At 35.0% G+C, this 26812-nt stretch overlaps 1 protein-coding gene across 1 annotated transcript in view; it reads right to left on the bottom strand.

Annotated features, from left to right (window-relative positions):
- The window catches only part of LOC119640569, a 43951-nt gene extending 17532 nt beyond the window's left edge, over nucleotides 1-26419 (bottom strand). The window contains exon 1 of the mRNA XM_038038695.1: nucleotides 25269-26419. Coding sequence (XP_037894623.1) covers nucleotides 25269-25623 — 355 coding nt within the window. The 5' untranslated portion in view covers nucleotides 25624-26419. The remainder of the gene's footprint in view (nucleotides 1-25268) is intronic.
- Between the last annotated feature and the right edge of the window lie 393 nt (nucleotides 26420-26812).

Here is a 26812-nt window from a genome sequence, read left to right as displayed (position 1 = left end):
CTTAAACATGGGCAATATGATGATTATCTGATGAACAAAGTAAGCTATCAACCAACTCTTCCTTTTTTCCCAAAAATTTCAACCTTTATCATCCGATAATAAAAACACTTGCCCATTTGCCTCTTTCCAAGAGTTATATAAAACAGTGTCCATTCTGTTCATTCGAATCTCCTTTTTTTGGATATCTGCAAATTCAGATTCTGTTGCGAAATACTTGAAGAATTTTCGAAAAATTAATTTAAACATCATTTATTAGAAATGCAAATAAGTTCTATGCACTTTTTAATAAAAACTCAAAATTTAATAAAAACATATTTGTTACAAAACTGAGTAAACAAAGTAAGTAGCATCACTGTCTATGTGTTTTTTCCTCTTATCGCTGCTGATTCGCAAAAGCAAACCACTGCACAATATTCCCTTGATCAGAAGAAATTCCCAGCCCAAGGCGAAAATCACTTCCCAGGTCGCTTTTGTTGGAGACGGACGACTATTGACGGACAATCATCGTTCTCAAGACTATAATTTTTGACACGGAATATCGGAAACGACCTTCTAGTTGTTTCAGAGCTCACTGCATTTGCAATACAAGTCAACTTAATTGTTTCCGTAACTCCAGTTGCATCTTTTTCCAACTTGAAACAGAATAAAATGCAGTGCCGTAAACAACGTCCGTCTGTTTACATTTTGATAGACACTGAACGGCGTATTGTAAACAACTGAAGCATATATCGCACAAACACCAATGCCGAAGTTATAGATACACGTGAAATTTCGGAATACAGGGGACATATAGATTTTATAAGGCAACCAATTTCAACAGTGCGAATTTATTTATACACCTATCACTAAAAAATAATTCTTAAGTCCTCGCCCATCATACAATGCAGATTAAATCTATTTCATTGTTTTTTTTTTTTTATATTTAATTTTATACAAGTCGTCGCAGAGCTCATATTAATTGTGTTGGGATGTATGTAACATATATCTAGATGAATATTCACGTTTTATTATTTAGAATCGTTTTTGGACCGATTTCGAGCTTTTCCGTGTCTTTGTCTGTCTGATGCCTGGCCACGAGTTTTTAAGCTCAATCTGCAGATCACAATTTCTAAGACATTTTGATAAAATTTGCTGTCCCGGCCCTTTCGAAAGTGGATTGGATCGGGCCACTTTCCCGACCACTCCGTAGAAAAGCGTGCCTTTACCTGAAAGCAATTTTTCGCGTATTGGGACGAAAATAAATGAATAAATAATACCTGACTACTAGGCGAAGTAATGTGAGGCATTTAACAGTCCTTGTCCGACTATAATGTTTTTACTTGTTATTTTTTTTATTTACTTCGACCTCGTAGATTTTACCGTCGGAGTTTGAGAGTTTGTTTGGAAAAATAAAAACAATGTCAATAAAATTGATACCCATTATCAGTATTTCAGTACAGTAAAAGTTCCTTATTCGCGGGGGATACGTTCCATAAAAATGCCGCGAATACAGAACCCGTGAATACGGAATAGTAACTTATATGGGATTATAGGAGATCCCTTCCTAGGTGACAAAATAAAAAAAATCAAATAAATAAAAAAAACAATTTAATCGAATGCGAAAGTGCATTTAGTTTTTCCCTCTTCAGGCAATTTGTTACTTAGCTGAAATGAACTAGATTTGGGATTTTCACAACAATACTTTATTCATTGAGCAATAAGGTTCATTTCATTCTGTTTGTTTACATTCTCAAAAACCGCGAATAAAGAAATTTATTGCCGCGAATATGGGAATTGGTTGGTCGCATTTATTTCATAGTGACACCGTGAATAAAGGAAGCGCGAATAAGGAACTTTTACTGTATATTCAAAAAGTATTAACTTTTAAGTAGCGCAACATATGTACAAACATGTGTAACAATATTCTTTTAGTGTCTTCCGTAGTCCTTTGCACGTGAACTCGCGCGGCTAACTCGCATTTTCAAAGAGAAGAAGCGTGGACTTTTAGGTGTATCACTGTCGCATCCATTGGACTACTTCGTGACTGGTCCTATTGGTAATATTTAAAATATTTTACCATACCGTGCCGTGGTTATTGCTTTATCTATTTTTTCCTTATTTCCTTTATTTTCTAAATTGTGCTTTATTTATAAATATGAAAAGATAGTTATATGAAAAACAAGAAGACGGGCCACTTTCCTCGAAGACTGCCTGACACTCACTATAAAAAAGCTTTCTATTAAATCACTTGATATTGGATACCGAAGTCAGTTGCACAATCTTCCGATTAAAAATTATTTTTAGTATAAAAAACATAAGATGAGCTTTATTGGTTAAATGCTTAAGGTAGATTTTAAGGTAGCTGTGTGAGTTTTCGCTTAGGAAAATTTTTTATATATTTAAACATAGAAGTGGTAATGTAACCAGCTAACTAAAAGCTAATGTTCAACAAAACAAGCAGTTAGTGGCTGATTAAACGAGATTTTACCGCACACATTAAACCATATCTGAGCAATTAGAGATTATGTTCGATAACTTATAAATATTACGATAAGTAGTTTGAGATTTCGATTAACTGATTTCCAACGGCTGTGATTGAGTCAATGACATTTACAAGTGCTAGAGATTTAAAGAAACGCTCGTCTGAAATATTTATTTAAGGGTTAAGCAATAAAACCAACGAAGACGTGAAAACCTTCAACAAACCATTGATAAGAGTTACTTAGGAACTGTGTTGTTTAAAAATGCTTTCACGTGAGCGAGCCTACCAATAAAAAGTATAGAATGTAAATATAAAAATAAATGCTTCCCTTTTCCTTCAAATAAAAAATAAATATTTTGATATGGAATTAAATATTGAAAGGAAAAAAAAAACAGAAAGAAAGACACGGCTGTCGGCTAGCTTTGAAGCTTAAAATAGACAAGTATACCATGCCGTTCGTAAGGCGGCTATTGATGTCCGCCTACATTTATTTCAATGATAAATCAAAAATCAATAAAATCAATATAATTTCAGTGTCAATATTAAAGAAAATCCTCTTCTTCGCTTTCACAACACACGTCTCCATTCTATACGAATGTCATACGAACTAATCAAGTTGTTAATCAGCACACAGTCACTCAGTTGTGACTTATCTTCTGAGGGATCATAAATCAAAAACAAACTCTTTATGAACTTTAAACATTTAATTTATTTTTTATTTTTTCCATACCTACATGCTTACATATGTACATTGTTATCTACTTGTCCACCGCGATGCAATCGTGTAAAGTGTTTCTAAACACCTTTACTTAATACCTAAGGTTGCCGTTTGTCGACTTTTTTCTTTGCAAAACCTTTATTGATTTTTATCTATGTAAGTTCAGTATACGGCGTTTTTCAAATTGTTAAAGCATATTATCGGCCTGTATATAGATTTCATTAGTGTTGTTATTACATACTTCAGTATATAACGAACTAAAAGGGATGTAAATGCTTTAGCTAGAGTATCGGGTTTTAATGTTAACTCGCCCACATCCTCTTTAGTAAAGATATCAAAACTGAGAGCACGGAATATACAATCCAGAAGATAATGTTTACGAAAAAAAGATATACTATTGCGTGTAAAATAATTACAGCTTTTCCCAGCTTTCGTGTTTCGTGTCCAAGTCAAGACAAAAAGTCGAGTAAAGATATAATAGGTTTAGCCTTCCATTCGCAATCTCTTAATCCTCAGTGGCTTTAACAATACCTGGCTGACTAACACTTCACTCAGTTACTCTATTAATTGCATTCGTGAAGGCTATCTCTTATTTCATTTCTGAGATCTTAAGCGAAGGACGTCAAAGTAACTTATACTTATTGAATGCGCAGAAAAAATATCAAACATTACTTAAAGTGTAAATGTATATGTATATATTTGTAACTGTGTTGATCCTTTATCAGAACCATATGTCCATCTGTTGGTCCGTTACAAAACTTTCCCTATATAAACGGACTTAGTTCGATCTTCTCTATTGTAATCAAGGATTAATAATCAGAACATTAGCAACTTAAGCTGGAAAGATTATTTATTCATCGATCAAGGCCATCGAGGCTACCTTTATGTCTTTTGTTATCTTTGCATATTTGCTATTTTTTCCTGGCTTCAGTTTATGTTGAGTGCTGTATGAAAAGTATACATATGTAGATATCTACATTTACTTCTAAGTAAAGGGGAAAGAATCTATTGATAAATTTTGCGACTTCAAATTAAGCTGGCTATAGGCTTAACAAAATTCAATTCACGCCAATTATTCCTCATTATCACTACGTATAGAGTTCCGCTAAGCACATATATACGCAGTTACAGCTTTTTACCGCAACTTTCGCGATAGCGGACGTTTCGACGGAAAGCAATCACGACTAAAGTAATCAAAGGCAAATGAAAACCTTATAGTCGGGCAAAGCCGGTTAAGTAAAGCCGACTCCCTTACTAACTTTAGCTTCCTAATTAATCTACCCTACCCTCTTATAATACTCTTAGTCCTACTCTTATCCTGCTCTTAGTCCTACTCTTAGTCCTATTTAATCTCTAACTTATTCTCTAACTTATTCTCTAACTTATTCTCTACCTTACGCTAGCACTTTCCCCCCACCAAAACGAGGTGCGACTTTGGCTTCTCGCAGTATCTTCATGTTAAGTGTGTGGTCGATTTTCAACCGTCTGCCAGGTTTACCTTATAAGTGATAAGCAGGAAACATGAAAAACGTAAAAGAGAAATGAAAATTTGATCACTTATAACGTTATGCTGGCCGGTTATTTCACTATTTAGTGGGGTTACGAAGAAAACAAACTTACTTCGAAAATTTCCTACTTCTGTCTTTCATAATATATAAGAAAAAATTAAAAATATTTGCTTAGAAAAACGAAAGTGCTCTCAGTTTACGCTTTATTGTAGGCGTGTCCTTTGACCGATTTGTTCTAGTTTCACTAGTAACCTGCGTACAAAACTTTTCAGTCTTTCTACCAAATTTGAAGACGATGTGTCAATTTTTGTGACCGGAGGATAGTCTGCAACGCATATCTACACAGACATAGTTCGATCGATTCAGGAGTTGAGTGTGTCTGATCAAGAATATATCCCTAAAGACCCTCTAGGGTCTCTGAAACTTGCTTTTTGGTGTTCCAAGCATTATGACAAAATTTCTTTGGTGCTGGGTATAAAAATTAAACTCTTTTACCATATAAGGGTACTTTTGCCATGAAAACCTTGGATAAGGATATATTTTTCAGGAAAAAAGTATTTAAAATTGCAACTTTTTTAGCGATCGAAAGTTTCGACGACTTCAACGATTATTGGCGAGGAATTTTGAAAATTATATCTCTTTTATCATAAGGCGGCCCATCCAAAATAATGCGGTATATAGAGACAGTTTTTAAAAGCGCTACAATCCCGTCCATTTTCAATAGGACTCGTCTTTGTCCCAAAACACATTAATGGACATAATTTCGTTACAAATATCGCAAGAATAATCACGTATAGGTTGGACAAAAGAATAAAAATCAGATGGACAGAAAGACCGATGGATAGAAAAGTTTGCACCAGAACCATTTTCAGCCTTTCTGGATGCTACATGCGTCCGCACAAATTTAACATATCCCCTACCAAAAGCTTTGTAGGCTATATATGCACGGTGATCAGCAGTTGTTATATTCGAATAGATCCCTGATTCGCATTGCATGATGTTGCAAACACGCAGATAAACACTATAATCAGTGACTGTTAATTAAAAATTTTTCCTTGACTTTGCAAATGCAAAGAGTCAGTTATGCTTATTCTTTCAACTATAAGCTTTGACATTAATAATAATTTCAATTCTCGTTCGTATCGATCTATTCAAAAAATTTGATTTTTCAATTGCCAATAACGTTAAAAGTGCCCCCATTGTAAGAAGTGTTTTACCTTACTTCGTTTGCAGATAATTGAAAATAATCATTTAGCTTGCAGGATATAAATAATGAATGTAATGCTTCTGGTGGTGGTTTTTCTATTTTATATATTGTTAATAGGACAAATGCTTAGTATCCGGAATGCGTAAATATTACTCCCGGGCGTATATAAACAGATAATTGTTGTCGTTTAGCTGGAAAATTATTGTTACTGGGCAACAATGAAAACGAATCGAAGATACTCTACGCTCACGAAGAACGCGATGAATTTTAACTCTTCTCTTAATTAAAGATTATTTGTAACGAATTGATAGGTGACGCTAGAAACAGAGAAAGCGAAAGTGAAAGAAAAATAGAGAGGGAGCATTAAATTATTTGGTAAAACATTGTAACAAAGTTCTCCTATTTAGTTATTCTAACGTAGAAAATATGAACTGCTTGTCATAGGAACGCGATCACCAGCCAAGAATGTGGCAATGCGTCTTTGGCTTTGTGTTCTTCTACACAGCGTTTCTACAAATTTAGGATATTTCTTTTACATTCAGGTGTATCATAAATGAAATGGAACGAAAGCCACAAAGGGAATAAATTAACAACAGATGCATAAAGTTAAAGAAATCAGCTCAGTTTATATGAGTCATATCAATGTACCTTTTTTTCTTTGAAGATGCCCCCGTATAGGAAAACTGACATTGGTAAATCGGCAGAGTTAACGTAAGATATATCGCAGGATATTCTGTCGATGTAATCGGTCCCTAGCCATAAAACAAAACGATGTGTACTCCTGTTATACTTTTTTTTTTTCATTTTGTATTAAGGAATAGCCATAAGAAAATGCTTCCATATCAGTTATATTACAAGCAGGATTAAGTCCCCTGTGTGCGTTCCTTGTGACTTCTGATGTCTACTAGTGTTCTTCGTTTTCTGCGATCGATGTACAAGAAAAATATTACCGAAGCCTAGAAACGTTAAACACTTTCAGTTTAAATATTTGTCACCGAACGAGCAGCTCATCACAAAATCGACTTCAGTCTTATGGAGCTTTTATTCATTTCTCTTTTCCTTGCAGATGTTAACTGTGCGTGGTTTGTTTTCATTTTTACAGCTTAGCCAGGCTAAGCTCCTGTAAATAACGATTGTGTACTGATGATGTTCATTTTGTCGCACGTCTGACCCACTGACTGCAAATTCTTCGTCTCATTATTCTCATATGAAATCAGGCCCAAATTCTCTTTCCATCAGAGGGTACTAAAAACGAAACCCAACGAAATTTGTAAATGTTTAGCGTAAGAAAACACAACACAACGACAATAACAACAACAAGTGCTAGTTTACACTTGATGCTTGATTGCATGAACTTATATTGAATTAAGTGTTCTACGCTATTTGCTACCGGTTACTGCGGGTGGTTGTAATACGAATGCGGATTGTATTAAACATAAAAGTGCGTGTGCGTGTGTGCTCAAGAATATTGTTTAGATTCACAGTTAGTTGATTTTTGTTGACCGAAAGGTGGTGGTTTACAATTGATTTCATTTCGTTATGCTAGGGCTGGCTCGCAAAAAATATGCACGAGTTTTTAAAAAGCAATGGGTGACTAAGAGGATGACATTAGACGAAAGGGTTATTTGTTTGTTATTTACAATAATAAATGTACAAAATAAATAATTGGAGCTACACAGAAAATAATTAAAAAGTAAACGTTAAATAAGCTTAAGGTGCCTTTAAAAAGAAAAAAGAAGACATCTCTTTATGGAACAAATTTCTTGAGGTATTTTGAAAAGACTAAGCAGTAACTAGTAAGTAGGCAGACTACCAAGTTATACGTATGAGTTTACATGTCGCTTATAAGTTCATCCCAACCTCCAGGGGATTTGCATTCGATACGATATTAGAAGTTACACTTTTATTGGAGCGCTGCATTAATTTTGTGTACGTTTTTGTAGCGTACAATAAACCGCCCCCGTAATTAAATGGTGTAAAACGATAATGAAATTCATCAACACTTCAATGCAAGCAGGGTTTGCGTAATTTAGCGTTATTATCTTTATCTTCAATAAATACTCGTAATTTTCTCTTTGACAATCTGTTCTGTTCTCGTGGTGGAAAGAGATGTAAAAAAAAGGTTTATGTCGAGGGGAAACTTTCTACCTTTTGGCATTTAGCGTAGATGAGGAAACTTAATAACGCGCGGGAAGGAATAGTGGTGTGACGTCCGTCGTTAATGTAATTTAATAGCTTGCAATGTTCTTAATAATAATATTAAATAATAATAATAATAATAGTTTTTAACACGTTGTAACTCCTTCGAAGAGAGAATCAAATCATTCTTTTTAAAATTATTTACTTTTAATTGACAAAGAAAGAGAGAAAAAGCGAAAAATGCCGATTGCAATAAATTTAAGCGGCGGTTCTCTATAAACAAGTTTAATCGGTATCCATTTGTCAATCCGCAACAGCAGGACAATGGTACAATAGATCTTTTGTTTGTAATACTCACTACAGTCCAAATAAGGAGGGATTAAAGTTTTGATTACATACAAACGATTGTCAGATATCTGGAAAAGTGTATAAATTGCAGGCCCACTTGACCCATATTAGTTAAATTTATACCTCAAACATTAGCAAAATGGGGAGAAGAGGATGAAAAACCCTCAGAATTATCGTTGATATGTTACGAATGAAAATAACCATTAGGGGTTACACACAATACTGTATGCTAGCACTGAATATATGACAAAAGTGTGGCAGCATACAAAGACCCTCTAAGCAGTATGATATCAACAGAGGGGAAGCATAGACGTCTCAAAGGGAAAATGAAACAAAACCTGCCAAATTGTGCAATAGTAATAATAATGCACGTGAAGTATGAGTCAGAAAAGATCATTTACTGGCAATGATCGTCGATTAGATAAATTGTAAGATTTTCATATCTATTGCTTCCACACCTCAAGTAAAAACACTATGGTGGACGACAACGCACCGTTAAATACCCTATTTAGCCGTACAGTTGTTCATATAACGACTGTTCAAAATAAAGTAGTCGATGATAAAAGGTCGGAAAACTTGTCCAATCTGAATCATATTCGATAAAATTCTTCTTCTTTTGTATCAAATTTAATCAAAGTGTCTCAGAAATTGCGGCCCATAGGATGAAGCAAAAAAAACGAAATGGACCAGCACAAACAATTTTGCATTGATTCGGAAATTGATATTGAATCGATTCGTATAATAAAAGTCGGGTCTATCTTAAGTGTTACATACATACGCACAAACTTAATATATCTTTGTACCACAAGTGACGTAAGGTGTAAATATTAAGAAAAGAAAAAGCAAATATCGTAAATTATAATTCAGACGAATAAGAGAAGGGATTCATATCGAATTTAAAATTGTAAAATTTTGGTTTTTTAAGTATTACACTATAGTTACAACCAACAAACACACGACATAATATTCTGGTTTAGAACGACTATTAAAGATAGGAAATTAAAGTTTCGACTGTTGACACAACTGGCATTTTTATGTGAAGGCGTTATAAAACCCAAAAATCGAATTGTGGAACGAAATCTCACTACCATAAATTTAATCTAAATAAAAGAATTTATTTTAATTGTGATGGGGCAAAAGAGAGAAGAAAGAAAATGTGGACAAGTGTATTTGCAGTTGAAAGGTGCACATATTTCCAGTTGAAATATTTAAAAACTTTGAATCTTGGACGTGCTTAGTTAGTCCTGTAACCAAGCCTAAATTGAGGATTTTTATTTCCTTCTTTCTTCTTTGTTATATCGAGAATTTGAGCTACAATTCGTTATTATCAAGAGAAACAATTCGGGCAAATTTGACACATCAGTTAAGTTTCACGGTTACGTCTTAAGGAATTAAATGTGAACAACACCAAGCGGAAGTAAAACTTTCTTGATTGTCTGCACACCATCAACACAATAGGCACTTTTTACCCTCAAAGAAGTTGCGAATTAAATGAAAGTCCTTCTTACGTTTGCTATTCACGTACATAAACCAAGTGGGATCCTAGCATTGATCCTAATGCATTATAATCTATAGAAAACACAACGGAAATTGATGGCCTTTTAAAAAATCTGGAGATTGTCCAAACATTCACATTAAATAACAGATGATTGAGACTTATGCAAGTTGTTCATGAGCGCAAGTCAACTGTCTTCAAAATTTATTTTGAACACCGAAACTTGGTGCGATCTGATAAAGCACCGACACATAGTCAAAGAATTAAAGCAACTTTCAAAGCAATCAAAATTTTTCGTTAATCTATCCTATATAACAGGCATAGACATATCATTTAGGACAACGTATATAATCGGATATCCAATCGATTTTTCATCAGCGTGGAACATTATTATAATAGTAACTGCTATTCGTCTATTTAGCTTTGGTCCATCTATTGAGCTTGCGATCATTAATGTTTTCTGGTGGAGAATTTCTTTGCCGCTCACTTCTTCTAAAATTGACTAAGCCCTCTTCCACGCTTACGGGACATCATATACAAGCAAGGCATAGTATGTAAATGTGATTTTTAGTTTGTTCAATTAAGCATAAAGTGCTGCCACGAATTGATATACACACTAAGGGCACCATGTGAACAAAGCGGCATTTATTGAGGTGATTTGAGCTGTTTGATCCAAATGACCAAATGATTAAATATCGTCAAATAGTAAATGCGGATATTAAAAGCTTCAGGTCTAGATGAATCTTATTTTTCTCGCTCTCTCTTACCTACAATCTAAATATGTCTAAATATATTCGCTTCCATGAAAAAATCTTATGTATCACGATCTTTCAAACTGGTCAAATAGATGTCGGTTTTCGTAAATTCTGACTATTTCATAGTGAATTCCCCGCGAGGTGTTATAATCAAAACATTACAAGCTTTTTCGACGGCAATGAATTGAATCTAATTCCATGAGCTTGCTTTAGAGATCTCAACCAGCTCAGCCTTAGTGCCTCGCATATTTCAATTCTGCGAGACATCGAATTTTGAATCTTTTTTTCCACTCCAGCAAGTCGTTTATTTTCTTCCGTTAGTGAAAAACAAGCACAACGCAGTACAACGGGCTAAAAAGGACTTGAAGTCTTACAAAACAGTCCATTACATTTTCCAAAGTATGCTGTTCGATGATTTGTAGTACTACGCCCTGCCACAATTTTTTAAATAAATTTAACAATTTCCATTACTATTATGAGAAATCGGATGCATATAGTAGGGGGACTAGCATTTCTGGTCTGATTTTGTGGCTGATCTAATTGTTTTTTTGTTATTAGATGGTTGCATGTATTTTGATAGGCGACTTCTACAGGCAAAAATTATAAAGAAATGCTACTGTACATAACGGTTTAATTCAATGATTTTGACCTTTCTCAACATAAAAGAACCGTCTCGTACGCAGACGTTAACCATGGAACAGTCAAAGTTGGGCTTTCGATATTTATTTGTGTTGTTGTTTGTTATGAAGAAATCTGCTGCCGTAGCTCATTGAAAACTTTTAGAAACTTACAGTGATGCTGCTCCGACACATCAGAATTGTGGTTTTTGGTTTCAATGATTTAAAAATAATGATTTTGATGTCAATGATAAAGAACAGTCTGGAGAACCAAAAAAGGGTCAAAAGTGATGATTTTGACCTCAATAGCAGAGGCCTGGAAGACCAAAAAAGTACGATAAATTGCAAGACTTATTGGACGAGAATCCATCTCAAACTCTCAAGAAACCTTCGGACAGTATAGCAGTCTTGCGAACTGACTGAAAATTCCCTTTCGAATCGTTTCAACATGGCAGTTTTATTGCTTGCCCGGCAAAAAAAGGAAAAGAGCTTTCTGTAGCACATCGTGAATGGCGAGGAAAGGTGAATCCATAGCGGCGAATCCCAGCGCAAAAAGTCATGGGTTAGTTAGTTCAGGAGAAACATCCGGGCCGGAATATTCAGGGCCAAAAAGATTTGCTGTGAAGGGATTAGCAAGGTGCAGGATGTCACGAGCTGCTAAAATCTAATGAAACTGTTACTGCAGATGTCTATGAACGTTTGTAAAAAAGACCAGCAATAACGGTTAGCAGACGCAAACTCATCCGCTCCCAACTAGTGGGCAGTTCTGCCGCAGCCAGCGTACTCATAAGACATAGTGCCTTCTGATTACCGTTTGTTCAGATCGATGCGACATGCTTTGGCTGCCACGCGGTTCCGCAAAGTTGAAGAAGTGAGAAAATGGATCGATGATTGGATTGTTGCCAAGCCAATATCGTTCTCTCGACAAGGTATCGACTTGTTGACAGAAAGATGGGAAAAAGTTGTACAAAATGATGGAAAATATTTTGATTAATATATATCTCGATTAATTTTTCTCAATAAATGTCCGTTTCAAGTGAAAAAGCTATCAAAATACATGCAATCACCTAATATTAATCTTACGCTTTCTATAAATCTTAAATTTCAAATCAGTTAATAAACAACTTTTTTACCACATTTTCTGTTAAACGTTAAACGTTGATTTCTTTTAATTTATAACTTTGATAAGACTTCACAAATTTATTTATGATAAATAACAAACAAGTTTTTCACTTCTTTTTCAAACTTCGAATAAAATGCATGTGCTTGCCTTGTAATCGATAATTATGTGACTTATGATTGATGATGCTCGATGGTCTCTGTAATTTTACGCAATTGTTGCTTGATCAGCGAACTTATTGTCAATATTGTAACATAAACCGTCTTTCGTGAATTTTACGTCTTTGGTGTAACAATTTCTTGATTCGTTCTCCTGCTTGCAACACTCCACAAATGCAATTTATTCTCATACGAAGTATCAATATTCTTGTTCGTATTATTGTATGTATTATAGTTCGACCTTCTTTAAAAGTTATTTTCACAAATATTGCAATATAAAATAAATGTTACTAAAATTGTATCGATTTGAAGCCACCTATTAAGGAGATGTCATAAACTGTTTCTCGGACCTGATTTTGGGCGATTTAAACTGGGTTAACGTTGTATGAATAGCTTACATAAGAAAAAGGATCGTACAATTATCTCATCTTCTCTTAACTTTTATGTCGTAAACAATCTGAATCATAGTTTGAAGTTTAACCCTTTGGCGTATAACCATGAAACGCATATGTTTCGGGCCAGTACGGGTGCACGGCCCATCAGCTTGTTTACTATGGCCCGCTTAATACTGTGTAGGCCAAAAGATTAAAAAAAAAAAACAAAAATATTGCATGTTTCGAAGATCATAAAAATGGTGTCGGTCGTTTCCTGCTATTTTCCACATGGTTATCTGTTGAACTGTGTATTGTTATACCCGGAAGGTGTACGTTTTCTTGGTATCGCAATAAGGTTTTCTTGGTATCGTAAATGTGTCTGGACGCAGTTTCAAGTCATCCTATGTTTTCCCATATTGCGAGCGTTTTTTCTTTAATAATCGACTGAGTTGTGTCAGGTATTTTTGCCAGTGTTCGTCAGTGACGGTGTCGTTTTACCAAAGTAACTCACAAAATACTATATATTCTGTCTTTGTCATGGTCTTTTTTCATCACTTGTCAAAATTGCTTGTCAAAAAAAGCTAGACACAAAATTTCGCTATATATTGGATCAATTGGACCAAATCAGAAGTAGAAAAAACTACGTTCCTTACACTTTGCCAAGACAATTAAAGATTACACATGAGGTTGCTACCGTTTTATTTAATATGAATTTTGCACCATCTTCTCGAAACCACATGAAAATAAATCCAATGAACCCAAACCCAATATTTGTTGTAGTAAATAAGCAAGGAAATGGATTATAATTTTGGACAAAATCAGTAACGGTCGTCGGCGCACATTAGCACATTAATTACTTCACGCTCTTGGCCACATATGTGGACGTTTAGGTTTTATACGAATCACCAAAGGTTGAGGGGTATATTCATTTTGTCAAAACATTTGCAACGCCCAGAAGGAAGCTTCAGAGACCCCACAAAGTGGATATATTTTTTATCAGCATAAAATTGTAAATCGATTTAAACATGTCCGTCTGCCCGTCTGTGTAATGTCCGTTGCAAACATTCTTCACGCCACAAAAATGAAGCTATCGGCTTCAAATTTGACAGAAACATTGAAAGTTCTTGCACACAGGTGGGTGTTGAAAATGGGCCAAATTGGTCAAAGGACGCGCCTGCAGTGCCACGTAAATTGAGAATACCTCTGCTTTTAATTTTTTTCAATACCGTTATAAACAGCAGAAACCAGCTTCAAACCCTTCATAAAACATTTAAATTGTTTGGCAATTTCAAATTTGGAGTGCATCTAAGAATGTCAAATTGTTCGTCGGTCCATCTGTCCGTCTATTAGTCCCCAAGTGTGTAGTGTCTCTGGTAAACACTCTCCCGTTAGCGAAAATCAAGACATCGCCAACAAATTTGTAAAAGAATTTGGAAGTGAACCATACTTTTCGACAGGCACGCCTGCAACGCCCATATGCCTATACGACAAAAAACTTTTATTTTGAAAATGAAAGAAATCAGTCTCAACCATTTCATATTACAGAGAAAGAAACGAAAAATTTCTTTCATTTGCTTTAATGGCAGGCAGAGTGCAAGGTATACATCGGCACCTGTTTACGTCAATCGACAACTCCTCCTGAGAAGGCCTTTAAAGCATATTTTTAAGTTTTACAAGCAGAAGCACCAATCTAACGTATGCTCATCGAACCCACCAAATTTTAACTTTTGCAAATGTGTTGTTGTTTTTGTAAAGACAAGGTCTGTTGTAATTCTGAATTATTAGGCGTGAAGGCAAGCCGAAGTGCTAAACCAATCGAGACTCTCCGGTGAGAAAAACAAGTTACCAAGCATTCTTTACACTAACCTTCGATCCACGTGAATTACACACTAAGAAGCCGTATTAAGCATATTATCAACATTTTAATCCGTTATGAACGCTTAAATTCGTTCATAAAGCCTAATATGCGTTCATAGCAGTAGCTCTGACGATCGTTCTCAAGTTTCTTATAACTTTTTTATCGTTTCTGTTTTTTATGCTCGACAATCTAATTCAATCTCTTTGTTTAAGTTTTAAAGCTTAATTTTTCTCTTTAAATTGATTTGCGTTGCTGCAGTCGTTTAAATGTAATTTAATTTGATTAAATTATGACTGGAATAAAATATATGTGGCGCCGTTTTATCAAATTTCCTCACATATACATTTTGCATATTTTTCTTTTTTTTTATATCGCAGACGAAAAAGACACGATTGCGATTGCGTCTTTTTTTGGTGCCTTTAGCGCAATTTTAGACTGAATCTTTTAAATTCTTATACTCATCGTTATCGGTTATACAGGTGGACAAAGTAAAAAATGTAATTGAAATTGAAAATAATATTTATGGTCTTCTTCGCGGCCATTATACCTTAAGTATCTGTAAAAATTACTAGACAACTAAATCTTGCTTTAACTGAATTTAAATTTCTCTTCCTTCCTTTCTATCCTTTCCTTGCGTATTTGTCAGCCATAAGTTCCATAAAAAAAGTTGCAGCTTCGAACTCATGTACACACAATAAAATAGACATATTTTAATTTAAGGTATTTTTGGTTGTTGGAGAGGAAAGGACAGTCAGCAGTCAAGGAGTATGAATATCAAATAGTAAACTTTTTTAAAGCTATTAAGTGTACATGTATTTTCCTAGGTATGCAAAAGATGAAGCTGGAATCTACCTATCGATGGCCCTAATAACACCTGTAGAGCGTACATATATCTGAAGTAGCGCCTTTTTGCAGACCGAAACACCGAAACTTTTGAGTATTCTGTCAAATACAGACCATTAGCCAATAGGCCTTTTTCCTTACACGAACGATACAATAGAAAATTTTTTTTGCATCATATCCAAGCTGGAAATGAAAAATGGCTCTATACCGGGACAACCAGATGAAAAAACTTATGAATGGATTCATGGTGCCTTATCCATATCGATTGCGACGCAAAATTGTTTTGGCCGGAAGACCACCTTGTTTGGTGGGACCAATAGAATGTGGCTTCTCATTAGGAGTTGAGATCTGATGAAAACTCTAATACCAAATGCTACCAACAGCAATTGATCGGTTTGAACGCTTTTGTGTCCAAAAACGCCCGAACTAACAAAACTTAATACAAGGTCATATTTTTTACGTGAGATCTGTTCATTTATTAATATATCAAATCCGATTCGCGGTACGTTTGAAGCACTCAGCTGAAAAATACTAGCCCATGGGACTTGCTCATCAAACTCGAGTTCGTCCCGTCACCAATTATTTATAACGACCAGTTGCAGAGCAGCACTTTATTTTTTACGAAAATAGCTCGATAACTGGTTTGCCTCAGAAGACCAACAGTGTTTTGGCGTAACATTCGCAAATTATCAGAGAGATGCGAGAAAAGTATAATCAACGATGGGAAACACTTTCAAGACCCGTCTTTCGTTATACCGATCGATTCAAAATCAATTTCTGAAGCTTGTCTGTCCGTGTATGTTTGCATTCAACCCGCAGACCACATTTCTTAGAGATATTTTGATATATGTGGTACACCAAGGTTTCTTGGTCCAAGGATGAACATTATTGAAACCGGTTCGGATCGGACATTTACCTTACAACAGCCTATTTTGAAACGTGATAATATAAATAACTGCAATCAACAAAGAGGAGTAGGGTACACAATGGCTAATGGCTTTTTCGTTACTGCTTTCCTCAGAAACTAGTTACCTATTAATAAAGTAAGGACTGCTATCAATAAAGTAAGGGCTCTAGATCGGCACTAGATTCTCGATTTTTGTATTATAAAATAATTGCAGTTTGCTTGAGCTCATTAAGTTTTAAGTCAAGCCAGAACTTTCGAATGCATAAAAAAAGGCCTTCGAAGTTTGCTTGCCCTTTTGGTTTCTTTTTTCCTTACCGGAATCAATCGGCCTAAGAAAAGAGTAACTTTAAAATGGTGTAAAACATATCGTTTGAGGGGAAAGTTGCAAAATTGATTTCAGTAAACCGACAGAATAAAGATTACACGAAGTGGTCTGCTTTTTTATTTGATGCCTTCTGATGGGGAGCGTGTAGAAAATTGCAATATTTTAGACTGATCCTCATAATACGCGAAAAAACAAATATTATGCAAAACCGAAACATATGGAATTGAATAAACTCACATATAGAAAAATATGTAAAAAATAAAATAAAAAAAAATGCCTGGATATCGCGGCATACGCCATACTACGTACGACATACGACGTATGAATGAAGTAAATTTTTTCTGTTAACATTCAACTGAGTGCTATGTCGTCTGTTAAAGTGATTGTCTGGCCGTAGATTTTTTCCATGCGCATATGTACACATGCACTTGAGCACACGCACACACACACTATATATATATATGTATATAAAACCATATATGTGTACATAAATGCGAATGTATGTTGTTTGCGTGCGCTTTCAGTTACTATGTACATGTCTGCCTTACAATTCTGATATATGATGATTTTCAGCAAAACATACGGCACGGTTTCCCATGTTCTCTTTACGAGGCACATATACATTTACATGTACACGTGCAATATAGTATATGTATGATTTTTATAGATGACCATCATGTTTGCATATTTGCAATCCTCTGCAAATCCGTATATGTCCTTTATGTCCACATGGGAGATTTGTATCCGTTTTACACAAACGGAATAATGAATAAAAATTTTTTTTACGTTTTTTTTTTTTCATTCCTATGTATTTATTCATCACCGCGTATTGTTGGCTGCCGGTCATCATCGGCGCCATCCCCTCTGTATGTGTTTTCGTACATATGTATATGTATATGAATGCGATGACATGTTATGGCAATACATTGTTTTTCAACTTTTCATAAAAAATCACAAGAATTACTTAAATTTATTTTTCACTTTTTCTCCATAGGTGGTGCGGATTTTTCACTTTATTCAATCCAACTGATGACCCCACCGCCGCCTTACTCCGACCTATTCATGTTGTACGTGTGCTATACAAGTGCCTGTGCATATGTAATTCTTGAAAAGTCTGATTTGCTTATGACGATATATATATATATATATATATATATAAATATATATATGTATATATATATAATTAAATATATATATGTGTGTATACATGACTACATTTTTTCGTATTGTTTTTTTATGCATTTTTTTAATTAACTGACAGTGGTTTTCTGTTTTCTTTGTTATATGTTATATACATAAAGTGTTTTTTCCTCTAGTTTTTTCAGTTTTAAGCTGTATAAAAAATTGAATTTTTGAAATACATGTTTATACGTACATAAGCGTATAGTAAATATGGAATGTATCATCAGGTGTTGAAATGTGATTCGTTAAATGTTGTTTGTGTTGATTTTATTTTTAATTATTTTTCCTTTTCTTTAACAAACACTGTTGTTATTGTTTTGATCGTGTTTATTGGAAGAAACGCATTGGAGAGAAAATATCTTTTTATCCCCCTTCACCGAAGGATAAGGGGTGCATTTATTTCGTCAAAACGTTTGAAACACTCACAAGGAAGACTTAGGTAACCCTTTTAGTATACATATTCTTTCTCAGCATCAAATTTTGAACCGAGTTAAGCCTGTCCGTCCGTCCGACTCTCCGTCGACTTGTTCACCTTTTTGTCTATCTGCGTAATGTCCGCGGTAATCATTCTCCAAGTCACAAAAAGGAAGCTATCTTCCTCAAATTTAACAGAAACATTGGAAGTTATATGGTCCAAATCGGTCGAAGAGCACCCCAACTGTAGAGCATAAACCTGAGACCACCTCCGGTTTCAAAAATTTTAAAATATATGATTATTTGCGTTTTGCTTATTAGCTACAACAGACGCAACAACAAAACTTGACATTTCTATTCTATGGGTGGTCCGGCAGCACTTCCACAGAATGGTATCCTATCAAGTCCTCATCGTATTGATCTGAGCCAAATTTGAAGCGTTCTAGACATGGTTGCAGGCCATTTATCCATCTGTCGCTTAACCGCTGTGTTAAACGGACTCATAGTCGTAGAAATCGATATAATTACTTCATACTGACTAATATTAGCTTCTACTTTTTTTCTACGCAAGTAAGAAAAATCAAATCACCCAACATTATAGACTATGGAAAAGCCGATTTTTCCTTTTTTTGAATCTTTTGTTTTTTTAGAGTAACGCTAACGGGTATAAAAGATTCGATCGCAGCCGAATAAAATAATTTCCTTATTTTATTGAAGGAATCATCAACAGTATATATACAAAATTTAATTTTGGAAGAAAACTGAAAGCTTTTATTCCTGCTCATGTATTAAATACAACCCACCTCGTCTTCATCTTAAATACCCTAATACCGAAGATCGAAAGACCGAAAGGTAAGCTATTTTTCAATGTTTGTAGATCGTTGTTATTTTATGTTCTTTTTCCTTATTGTAAAGTAAAATCAGTACATCTTTAGATTTTTAATAGGAGTTTTAGTTTAATATTCATATTCCGAGCACCCTCACAGAGACTGTTTTACTTATATCGGAGATTTTTCTTGTCAATATCAAAAATTGATATATACAGAATTAGTGTGTATGCGAGAAAAGCGCACATTGTTTATACACACATTGAATAGTGATCGGTCACAACGCCCGAATATACTCCGTTGCGAAAGAAGAAGAAGAAATTTGCATTAACTTTCCTATAATTGGCGATTCTGGCAAAGTGTATTAGGCTGAAAAATATAAACTAAAGTTTTCAGAAACTAAATGATTGGAATATGCGCTTTATTTGCGTCCGTTAGGGAAGAGAAACAGAAGGAAATTTTTATCTAAAAGTACACGAATCCGTAAATACTATAAAAACAAGTAACAACCCCAGCCCGCAATTAAGTAGCTTTGGCCATCCTAGCCTTATATATGTACCGACTTCTTAAAATAAGACGTTGTATGGGGAGACGTCTAAAAAGGACTCCGATCCGAACTATTTGCAATAGCGTGCGTCTTTGGGTCGTGAATCAAATTTCTTCAAAATAACTCAAGAAATTTGTGGTTTGTAGGTTGAACTCAGAAAACTACGACGGACTGAGAGGCAGACAAGACTAAATAGAGTTAGGAAGTGAATCTGAATCAAACGGCATTATATAAGGTCAGTCTATTTCAAGTTGCATAAGCTTATTATCCTCTTGTACAGCAATTAGGGCAGGGTAAAAAAAAATTGACGCAAAATACTTCAAAAATATGATAAATAAGTAAAAATTAAAAATTTTGGTGGTACAAAACTGTGGGTCGATAGCACAGAGGCACAACATCCGCCTGATGCAACGTAAACTCTGACTCCGGAGACCAATGGAAGCTATTGGCATTTCATTTTATATACTACAGCTTTAGAATTTATTTTACCAAATTGGAATTGGAATAAACAAATTTTATTTAACCAAAATTAATTAATTAAAAATATTATATTCTTCAGACAGACACGAAAATCACTCAACATGTCATAGAATAGACTATATATATGACATCGGTATATACACAGACACTTTCCGTTTCACTATTCATCTTCTTCATCTTTTAAGAATTCATCGCATCATCGTTCACCGCGTCAAGTAGAAAAAGGCTCAATGTGAACACGAAGCTCTTTACTTGAATCTTAATAAAATTTCGAGGTTAATTTTTTTTTTTAAATTTAGCATCTTACACCATTTTCTTAAATAGCAGAAAGTTTTCAGATAAAGTTAATTTTAACCCTTAGTTACGAACGAAGATTAAGTAGACGGTAGTAGTAGAAAGTTTAAAAGTCTAGAGTTCTTTCAGCATTTCAGATAAAGTAAGTTAAGCTGATGAATCCAATTTTCTTAAACAGTCTAACCTCGTAACATAGCGTATATACCATATGTACGTACCAAATAACGTATCGCCCAACAAGTTCGTAGCGTGAGATATAGACGCAGTAACATTTAAAGAAATTGTGCCAATATGTCATGGCACATGGCATTCCGACCATTAGCTTACAACTTGTACGCTTGTGGCGCTACTTTCGTAATTTTAAAAACAATGGAAAAATTTCATCCGCCATGCATTAATAAAACATTGCTCTCTAATGAAAAAAAAAGTGAAGCGATGATGATGAGTGTTATTTGGACTCGTGTTCACCAAGAAAAATGGTAGAGAAAGCGTTTATTCAATTTAAGCTTCGTGAAGACAACCCAGCACTATTAGCGCATTTAAAACTGTAAAAAAGCGGCGGTGATTTTACGAACTTGGATTTCGTGAAGCGTTATTTAAAAAAAAAACTATTCAGTTTTCCTTATGCTCAACATTTACCTTGCCTTGCATCTAGAGCGTTACCTTTAACAAAAAGTCGATTTAATGCAATTTTCTTAAGTTGTAAAATTGTTCCCACAAGGGGTATGAAATCGGCTCGGAGACGACCAGTAGCTGCCTACTAACATTATATAAACCTCCTGCGATACTTTCCATTGAGATCTTTTCAGATTTTTATCTTTCCTTCTTTAATAGCAGGCATGTCGCACATTCTTTAGATTGATCGTACAATTTATAACCTATGGACGATTTCACATAGAATTTGAGTGATTGTGTGTTGTTGATTACAAGCCCTAAAAACTGTTTTCTTTTTTGCACATTTGCCTCTCCGACGTTAACATCTTTTCGATAAAGCATTACATTATAATTATGTTTCATATGTTTCATTACTTGCGTATATAATAAATATGTAAACAGGACAATTTATTTCATTAATATGACATATTGGTTTTTGTTGTGATATATGGTACCCGACGCCATAAAATACATGGACAACTATTCTTAAAAACTACTTCTTACATATACATGCTATACATATATTGTGGGCTTATATAGCTGATTTCCCAAGTTAGACACGAGATTTTAAAAGGGCTTAAAGATATAGGATCAGTTTGCGTCCGAGTTCATAACTCTAGCAAAAGCATGAAATTGTCAGTATTCTATCTCCACATTTTACCGTCGTCATCTTAATTGGACGAACTTAAATGGCTTAAAAGCTATGCAAACGCGATAACTTGACCCCGTAGTGTGCAATGCTACATCACTTGGAATACCTGATAGAAGAGCTCGACTTTGGCCAAACTCTCCCCTGTAAGACTGTCGGACAGCTCAATATTTAATGTCGACGTAATTTGTGGCAGCCGCACTTACCACGAAGCTCTCTCATAGGAATCGTGCCCAGCAGTCAGAACTCAGCAGAAGATGGTGTTCATAGTTCGAACAATGAAGCTTATGGGCAGCGTAGCTATTCTTGCATTGCGATATTCTACGCTTGCTAAGGATGGCTATTCAATCTTTCTACATGGATTTTGAACGTCCCAGGATAAGTGTGGATCCAACAAGGCCAGACTCCGGGCACACTATTACTTCTCTGATCTCCTCAGAGAGACATGCGTAAGCCTTGGACCTCCATAATAGCTGACTGCACGAAAAATAAAGCGGCAAATAAACGGCTTCCTCTACTTTTGATGCCGTTTCTCATGAAGAACTCTTGGCGCCGGGAGGGGAGCAATGCGAACGACCAGCGCAGCCTAGGCTTTTTTTTTAATTTTAAAAGACAAACCGAATGAACACAAATTTAACCGATTTCGCCATTTACGCTGAAGAACACATTGTATAATTCGGTTTTGCATAATTAAACACAATTGTTTTTTCTGCAGAAAACCGGTACTATCTATTTCTATATGAGCATTATATTGCTAGTAATTGAACGTTGATGAACGTTTCGGGATACCGTTAATTACCTAGATATTGTGAAGGGTGTTGTGTTATATTTCTGCAGGAAGCGTTTATTTATACGCCTTGAAACTGATTACTCTACCTTTCGTTAATTACAGCAATGTCCCAAATTTTGACTATCAACGTTGCATATATATCTAGAAGGCCTTGCTTTAGTTTATTTAAAAAATGGGGATCGTGAGGGAAAATACTTCTAAGACTTTCCTTGTTTGAAAACCAAACAATGAAAAAGTTTTTTGAAATAACCAAAATGTTGTTTCCTCGCTTCCACAGGAATCTACATCTTAATGCAAGAGCTCTATGTTCATTTATGAATTTAGATATTTGTAATAATTATCGGTCGGGGACGATTTGCTGCTTAGTTTTGCATAGAAGATTTTTAAATGTTATGAAAATGAAATCTGTGTTCGGTTTACAGACATATCTTTGGTTACTTCCACCTGAATCCAAAGGGTGCATGTACGCACGATCACAAACGTTGTTCCATTAACACGGTCAGTGCTTAAAATCACTCTACATCTCAGGTTAGGAAGAAGAAATCCAATACATTCACAATACACAATTTCGGTGGCAAGTGAAAAGAAGAAAGTTTTTAAACTAAATGAAACCTACTCATGCACCAGCACTGAAAGTAGACTTTAGATGCCTTTTCCCCCCCAACTTAGTTACACCTAACTTACAAAGACCAATTTAGTTATTGTATCTCAAATAATTACTCCCCCGCAAATACTTCATTGGGATTTGGCAAACCTTCTTAGCAACTTTTGTAAACTCAGGACACGTATGAACTCAGACATAAGAACAGTAGAAATGGAGTGATTGGTAAGTACTTTATATATTATTTTATACGCAATCGCTTATGCAGCTACGTTTTGTTGTCATCTGTTATCGATTGCCAATGAGTGCAACGTTTGTTCTTTTCATATTGGTTTCTTATCTATCCATTAAATAGTTGGGATATTTGATAAATCAATTCTTTGCTAGAATGTATCATGAAATCCGTAAAACAACTCAGATTAATTTCAGGCCTTTTTATTCACAATATCTATATTTTCATTTTATTTGAATAGCTCGCAAGGGTTCAGCGTTGCAACCATCCTCGTTTTGTAGGCTCTTCCCCTACCAAAGATGACCTCACCAAATTTTTTTCTATTCCCCCCTTGATTTCATACTCTATCATATGCTACATTTCTGACGTCACTTGTCTGTAAACACATTTCACTCATAGGTCGCAAGTCTGATTGGTTCTAGGCTCTCTTCCAAAATGTTATACGTAAACTTTTGCATTTATAAAAAAATTTTGTTTTTCTGAAGAACCACTCACCGCTTTGACAATGGTCTTCTATTTTGTTTTGACATTTTGACAATATACATCACCTTGCAGTCAATTGGCATAAATTGGATTTAGATTGGAAAAAAATCGTCATCTTTAACTTTGGGGATATCAGTAAGCCGTCTCGGATCATTTCTAGGCGCAACAACGAGATTTTTTCTCTGAATTATCACCTTTCGGAAATGTACACGAGAGAAAACATGCCTTAAAGTTCTTGCCAATGGCGAGCATACTTGCGAACAAATGGCAGCAATTTTTCAACTTCGTCTACTAAATGTGCCGCGAAATGCACTTATCAGATTTCAACGCCCTATGATTATTTTTACGGGTCATATTGATAAATTTCGGCGAAACTTGGTACACAAGTCACGAATATCGTAAATTAGATCAGATGGACAAACGTTTAAATCTCTTTTCACATAAGTCTGCAACATACATAATATTTGAAACACATTTTGAAACTCAAAGCTTAAAATCAATCAAATTGACTCTTGTACGCGTCTGTTCTGGGGTCAACAAATTTTCATATGCAAATTTGTGAAATATGAACGCGTTCATTTCAAATTTGCTACGGAAGTTTCTTCCTTTCATGGATAGTAATAGATAAAGTTAAGCGGCAAACCAGACAAGCTGCAGATGAATGCTGCTAGGATGAGAATGAGAATCTAGCGCTCATCAAAAATGTAAATGTTTTCACTTGAGTTCCTATGCGTATTTTTAGATCTTATAAAAACAACAATGAAGTTAAATTAATTAATTGCTTTAAACGTTCTTAATCTCGAATGAAATGTCTTTCCGTAAACTGCGTTTTTAAACAAATTCTTTAAGACCAGAAAAATATTGAAATCTAATAGAAAGAAATGTATGATATTTGAAATAATTTTTTACTCGAAAAAGAAATAATCCGCCTATATGTCTCAATATAAAAATTGTGTACTTCGGTTAGGTAAGTGGTCCTTCTCATTGTTTCATCCCCCACACACGTGATTTGTGTCCTTTCAAAGAACTTTAATTTCTTTGTCACTCAATTTAAACAATTTATTATGGAACTATTCCGAAGTTATTTTCAGAATTGAAATTTCCGCTTGATTACAGCAAGTTTGTACATGCCGACGGCATGTAACTTGGAAAACAAAATGTATATATACAACGTTGATTATAAACTTTTCACTTTTTATAATTGTTTTTAATAAATAAAACACTTCCGCACTCCACTTTTTAATTGGAAAGTTTTTCGAGTCATTTGCTGTAGACTACTTACCGTCGGCGGTTGTTTTCTTTTTAGGTAAAACGGCTCTAAAAGCCGATACGGGTTGATAATCCTGTTGTTGTTGCTGTTGGGAATCATTAGCACTTTGCGGTTGCTGGTGTTGCACTCGGTGTTGTAATAACTGATTGGGTGAAGGTATTGTGGCTGCCATTGTAGTTAACACATTAATATCGCGTAATTGCAATGCAGGCTGCGTGGAACTGACAAAAGGGCCTGGAAAATCGGAAGCAATAGCTGGCTTAAAATTACCCAAGCTATAGTCGAGCGGTAAGTGAGAGTTGGTGCTAGTAGTCATGCTGCTGATGGTTGATGTCTGTGCCAATGCATTCGCTTTTGTTATATCCATTCGTCTTTTTTTGTTTTTTTTTTTTGTTTTTTCAATTAAAAATTATCACAGTAACACAATTTCCTTTGAACGCAAATTTTTAAAACGCGCACTGCTTATGGAAAGTTTTTAAATTTTTACAGAAATTTTTTATTTAAATTTTTGGTTAATCGTTTTGAGAATTTTTAAGCAACAATTTTTACACTTGCGTTATTATATTTGCTTTCTTGTGAGGAATCTTGTTGGCATGGTTACATTGGCATCTTGTTGCGGACTAACTGTAAAATGATAATCACTGCTTTAGTGGCCACTGCCACCATGAACAAAATATGAATCTGATTTCCATCTACGGCCAAGACTTGACTGCTGCTGCAACAACCACGATTTGTTTTTCATTTTGATTTCTTATTCGTTTTCTCTATTCTTTTATGTGGGACTGATTTTACTGATTTTGTGAACGGTCACAATCTGTGAGAGTGCCATCAGAAGATGCGAGAGAGAAACACAGCGGTTAAGTAACCCTCCATCTATTCATTGCCAATCCGTAGATTCCAACTGTTGCGATTTCTCAATTTAGATTGGAAAACAAATCTTGACTCACTTAACAGCACCCAAAGTTCTTAGGTTAAAAAGCTCTGTAGCGTAGTGCATGTATGATTAAAGAGAGCTTTGCTATATAAATAATCTTTTTTATGCCGAACGCGGGAATTTGAGAGGAAACAATATGTTTTAGAGCGCACGAGTAATGGAATTAGTAACCGCTTAAAATATAAATCAATCTTAATTATCGCAAATTTTGCCTAAATTATAACGGTATATAGTCGTTTGTTGAACGGCCAGCGTCTTAAAGCATACTGGTTTCTGTCGCAATGCATAAAAACATCGCGAAACACATTCAGACAACTAACGACCATATTCGTTTAGTTCATTTATTTACTTTCTTTTTTTTCTGCTTTTTCTTTTCATTCAGTCACATATAACTCAAAGGCGAACAACGGTAGTGCGATAACAACCACCGAAAGCCGGATTTATACGACACTTAAACACAAGAGTTTGTTTACTTTATAAACACCCACTATATGGGTTAATATGAAGAGAGAAAGAGAGAGATGAGTAAAAAGAAAATCTGTTCCTGAGTAATCAGAATTGCATTCGGTTCGCAGTCGTTAGACTAGTTTTACATGTGCTATGGAAGGTTTCAACATGGTGG

The sequence above is a fragment of the Glossina fuscipes genome, unplaced genomic scaffold (assembly GCF_014805625.2).
Source record: "Glossina fuscipes isolate IAEA_lab_2018 unplaced genomic scaffold, Yale_Gfus_2 121, whole genome shotgun sequence".
In the NCBI taxonomy this organism is placed as follows: Eukaryota; Metazoa; Arthropoda; class Insecta; order Diptera; family Glossinidae; genus Glossina; species Glossina fuscipes.
Note: the sequence above shows the minus strand (reverse complement) of the source record. Positions and strands in the feature narration are given on the sequence as shown.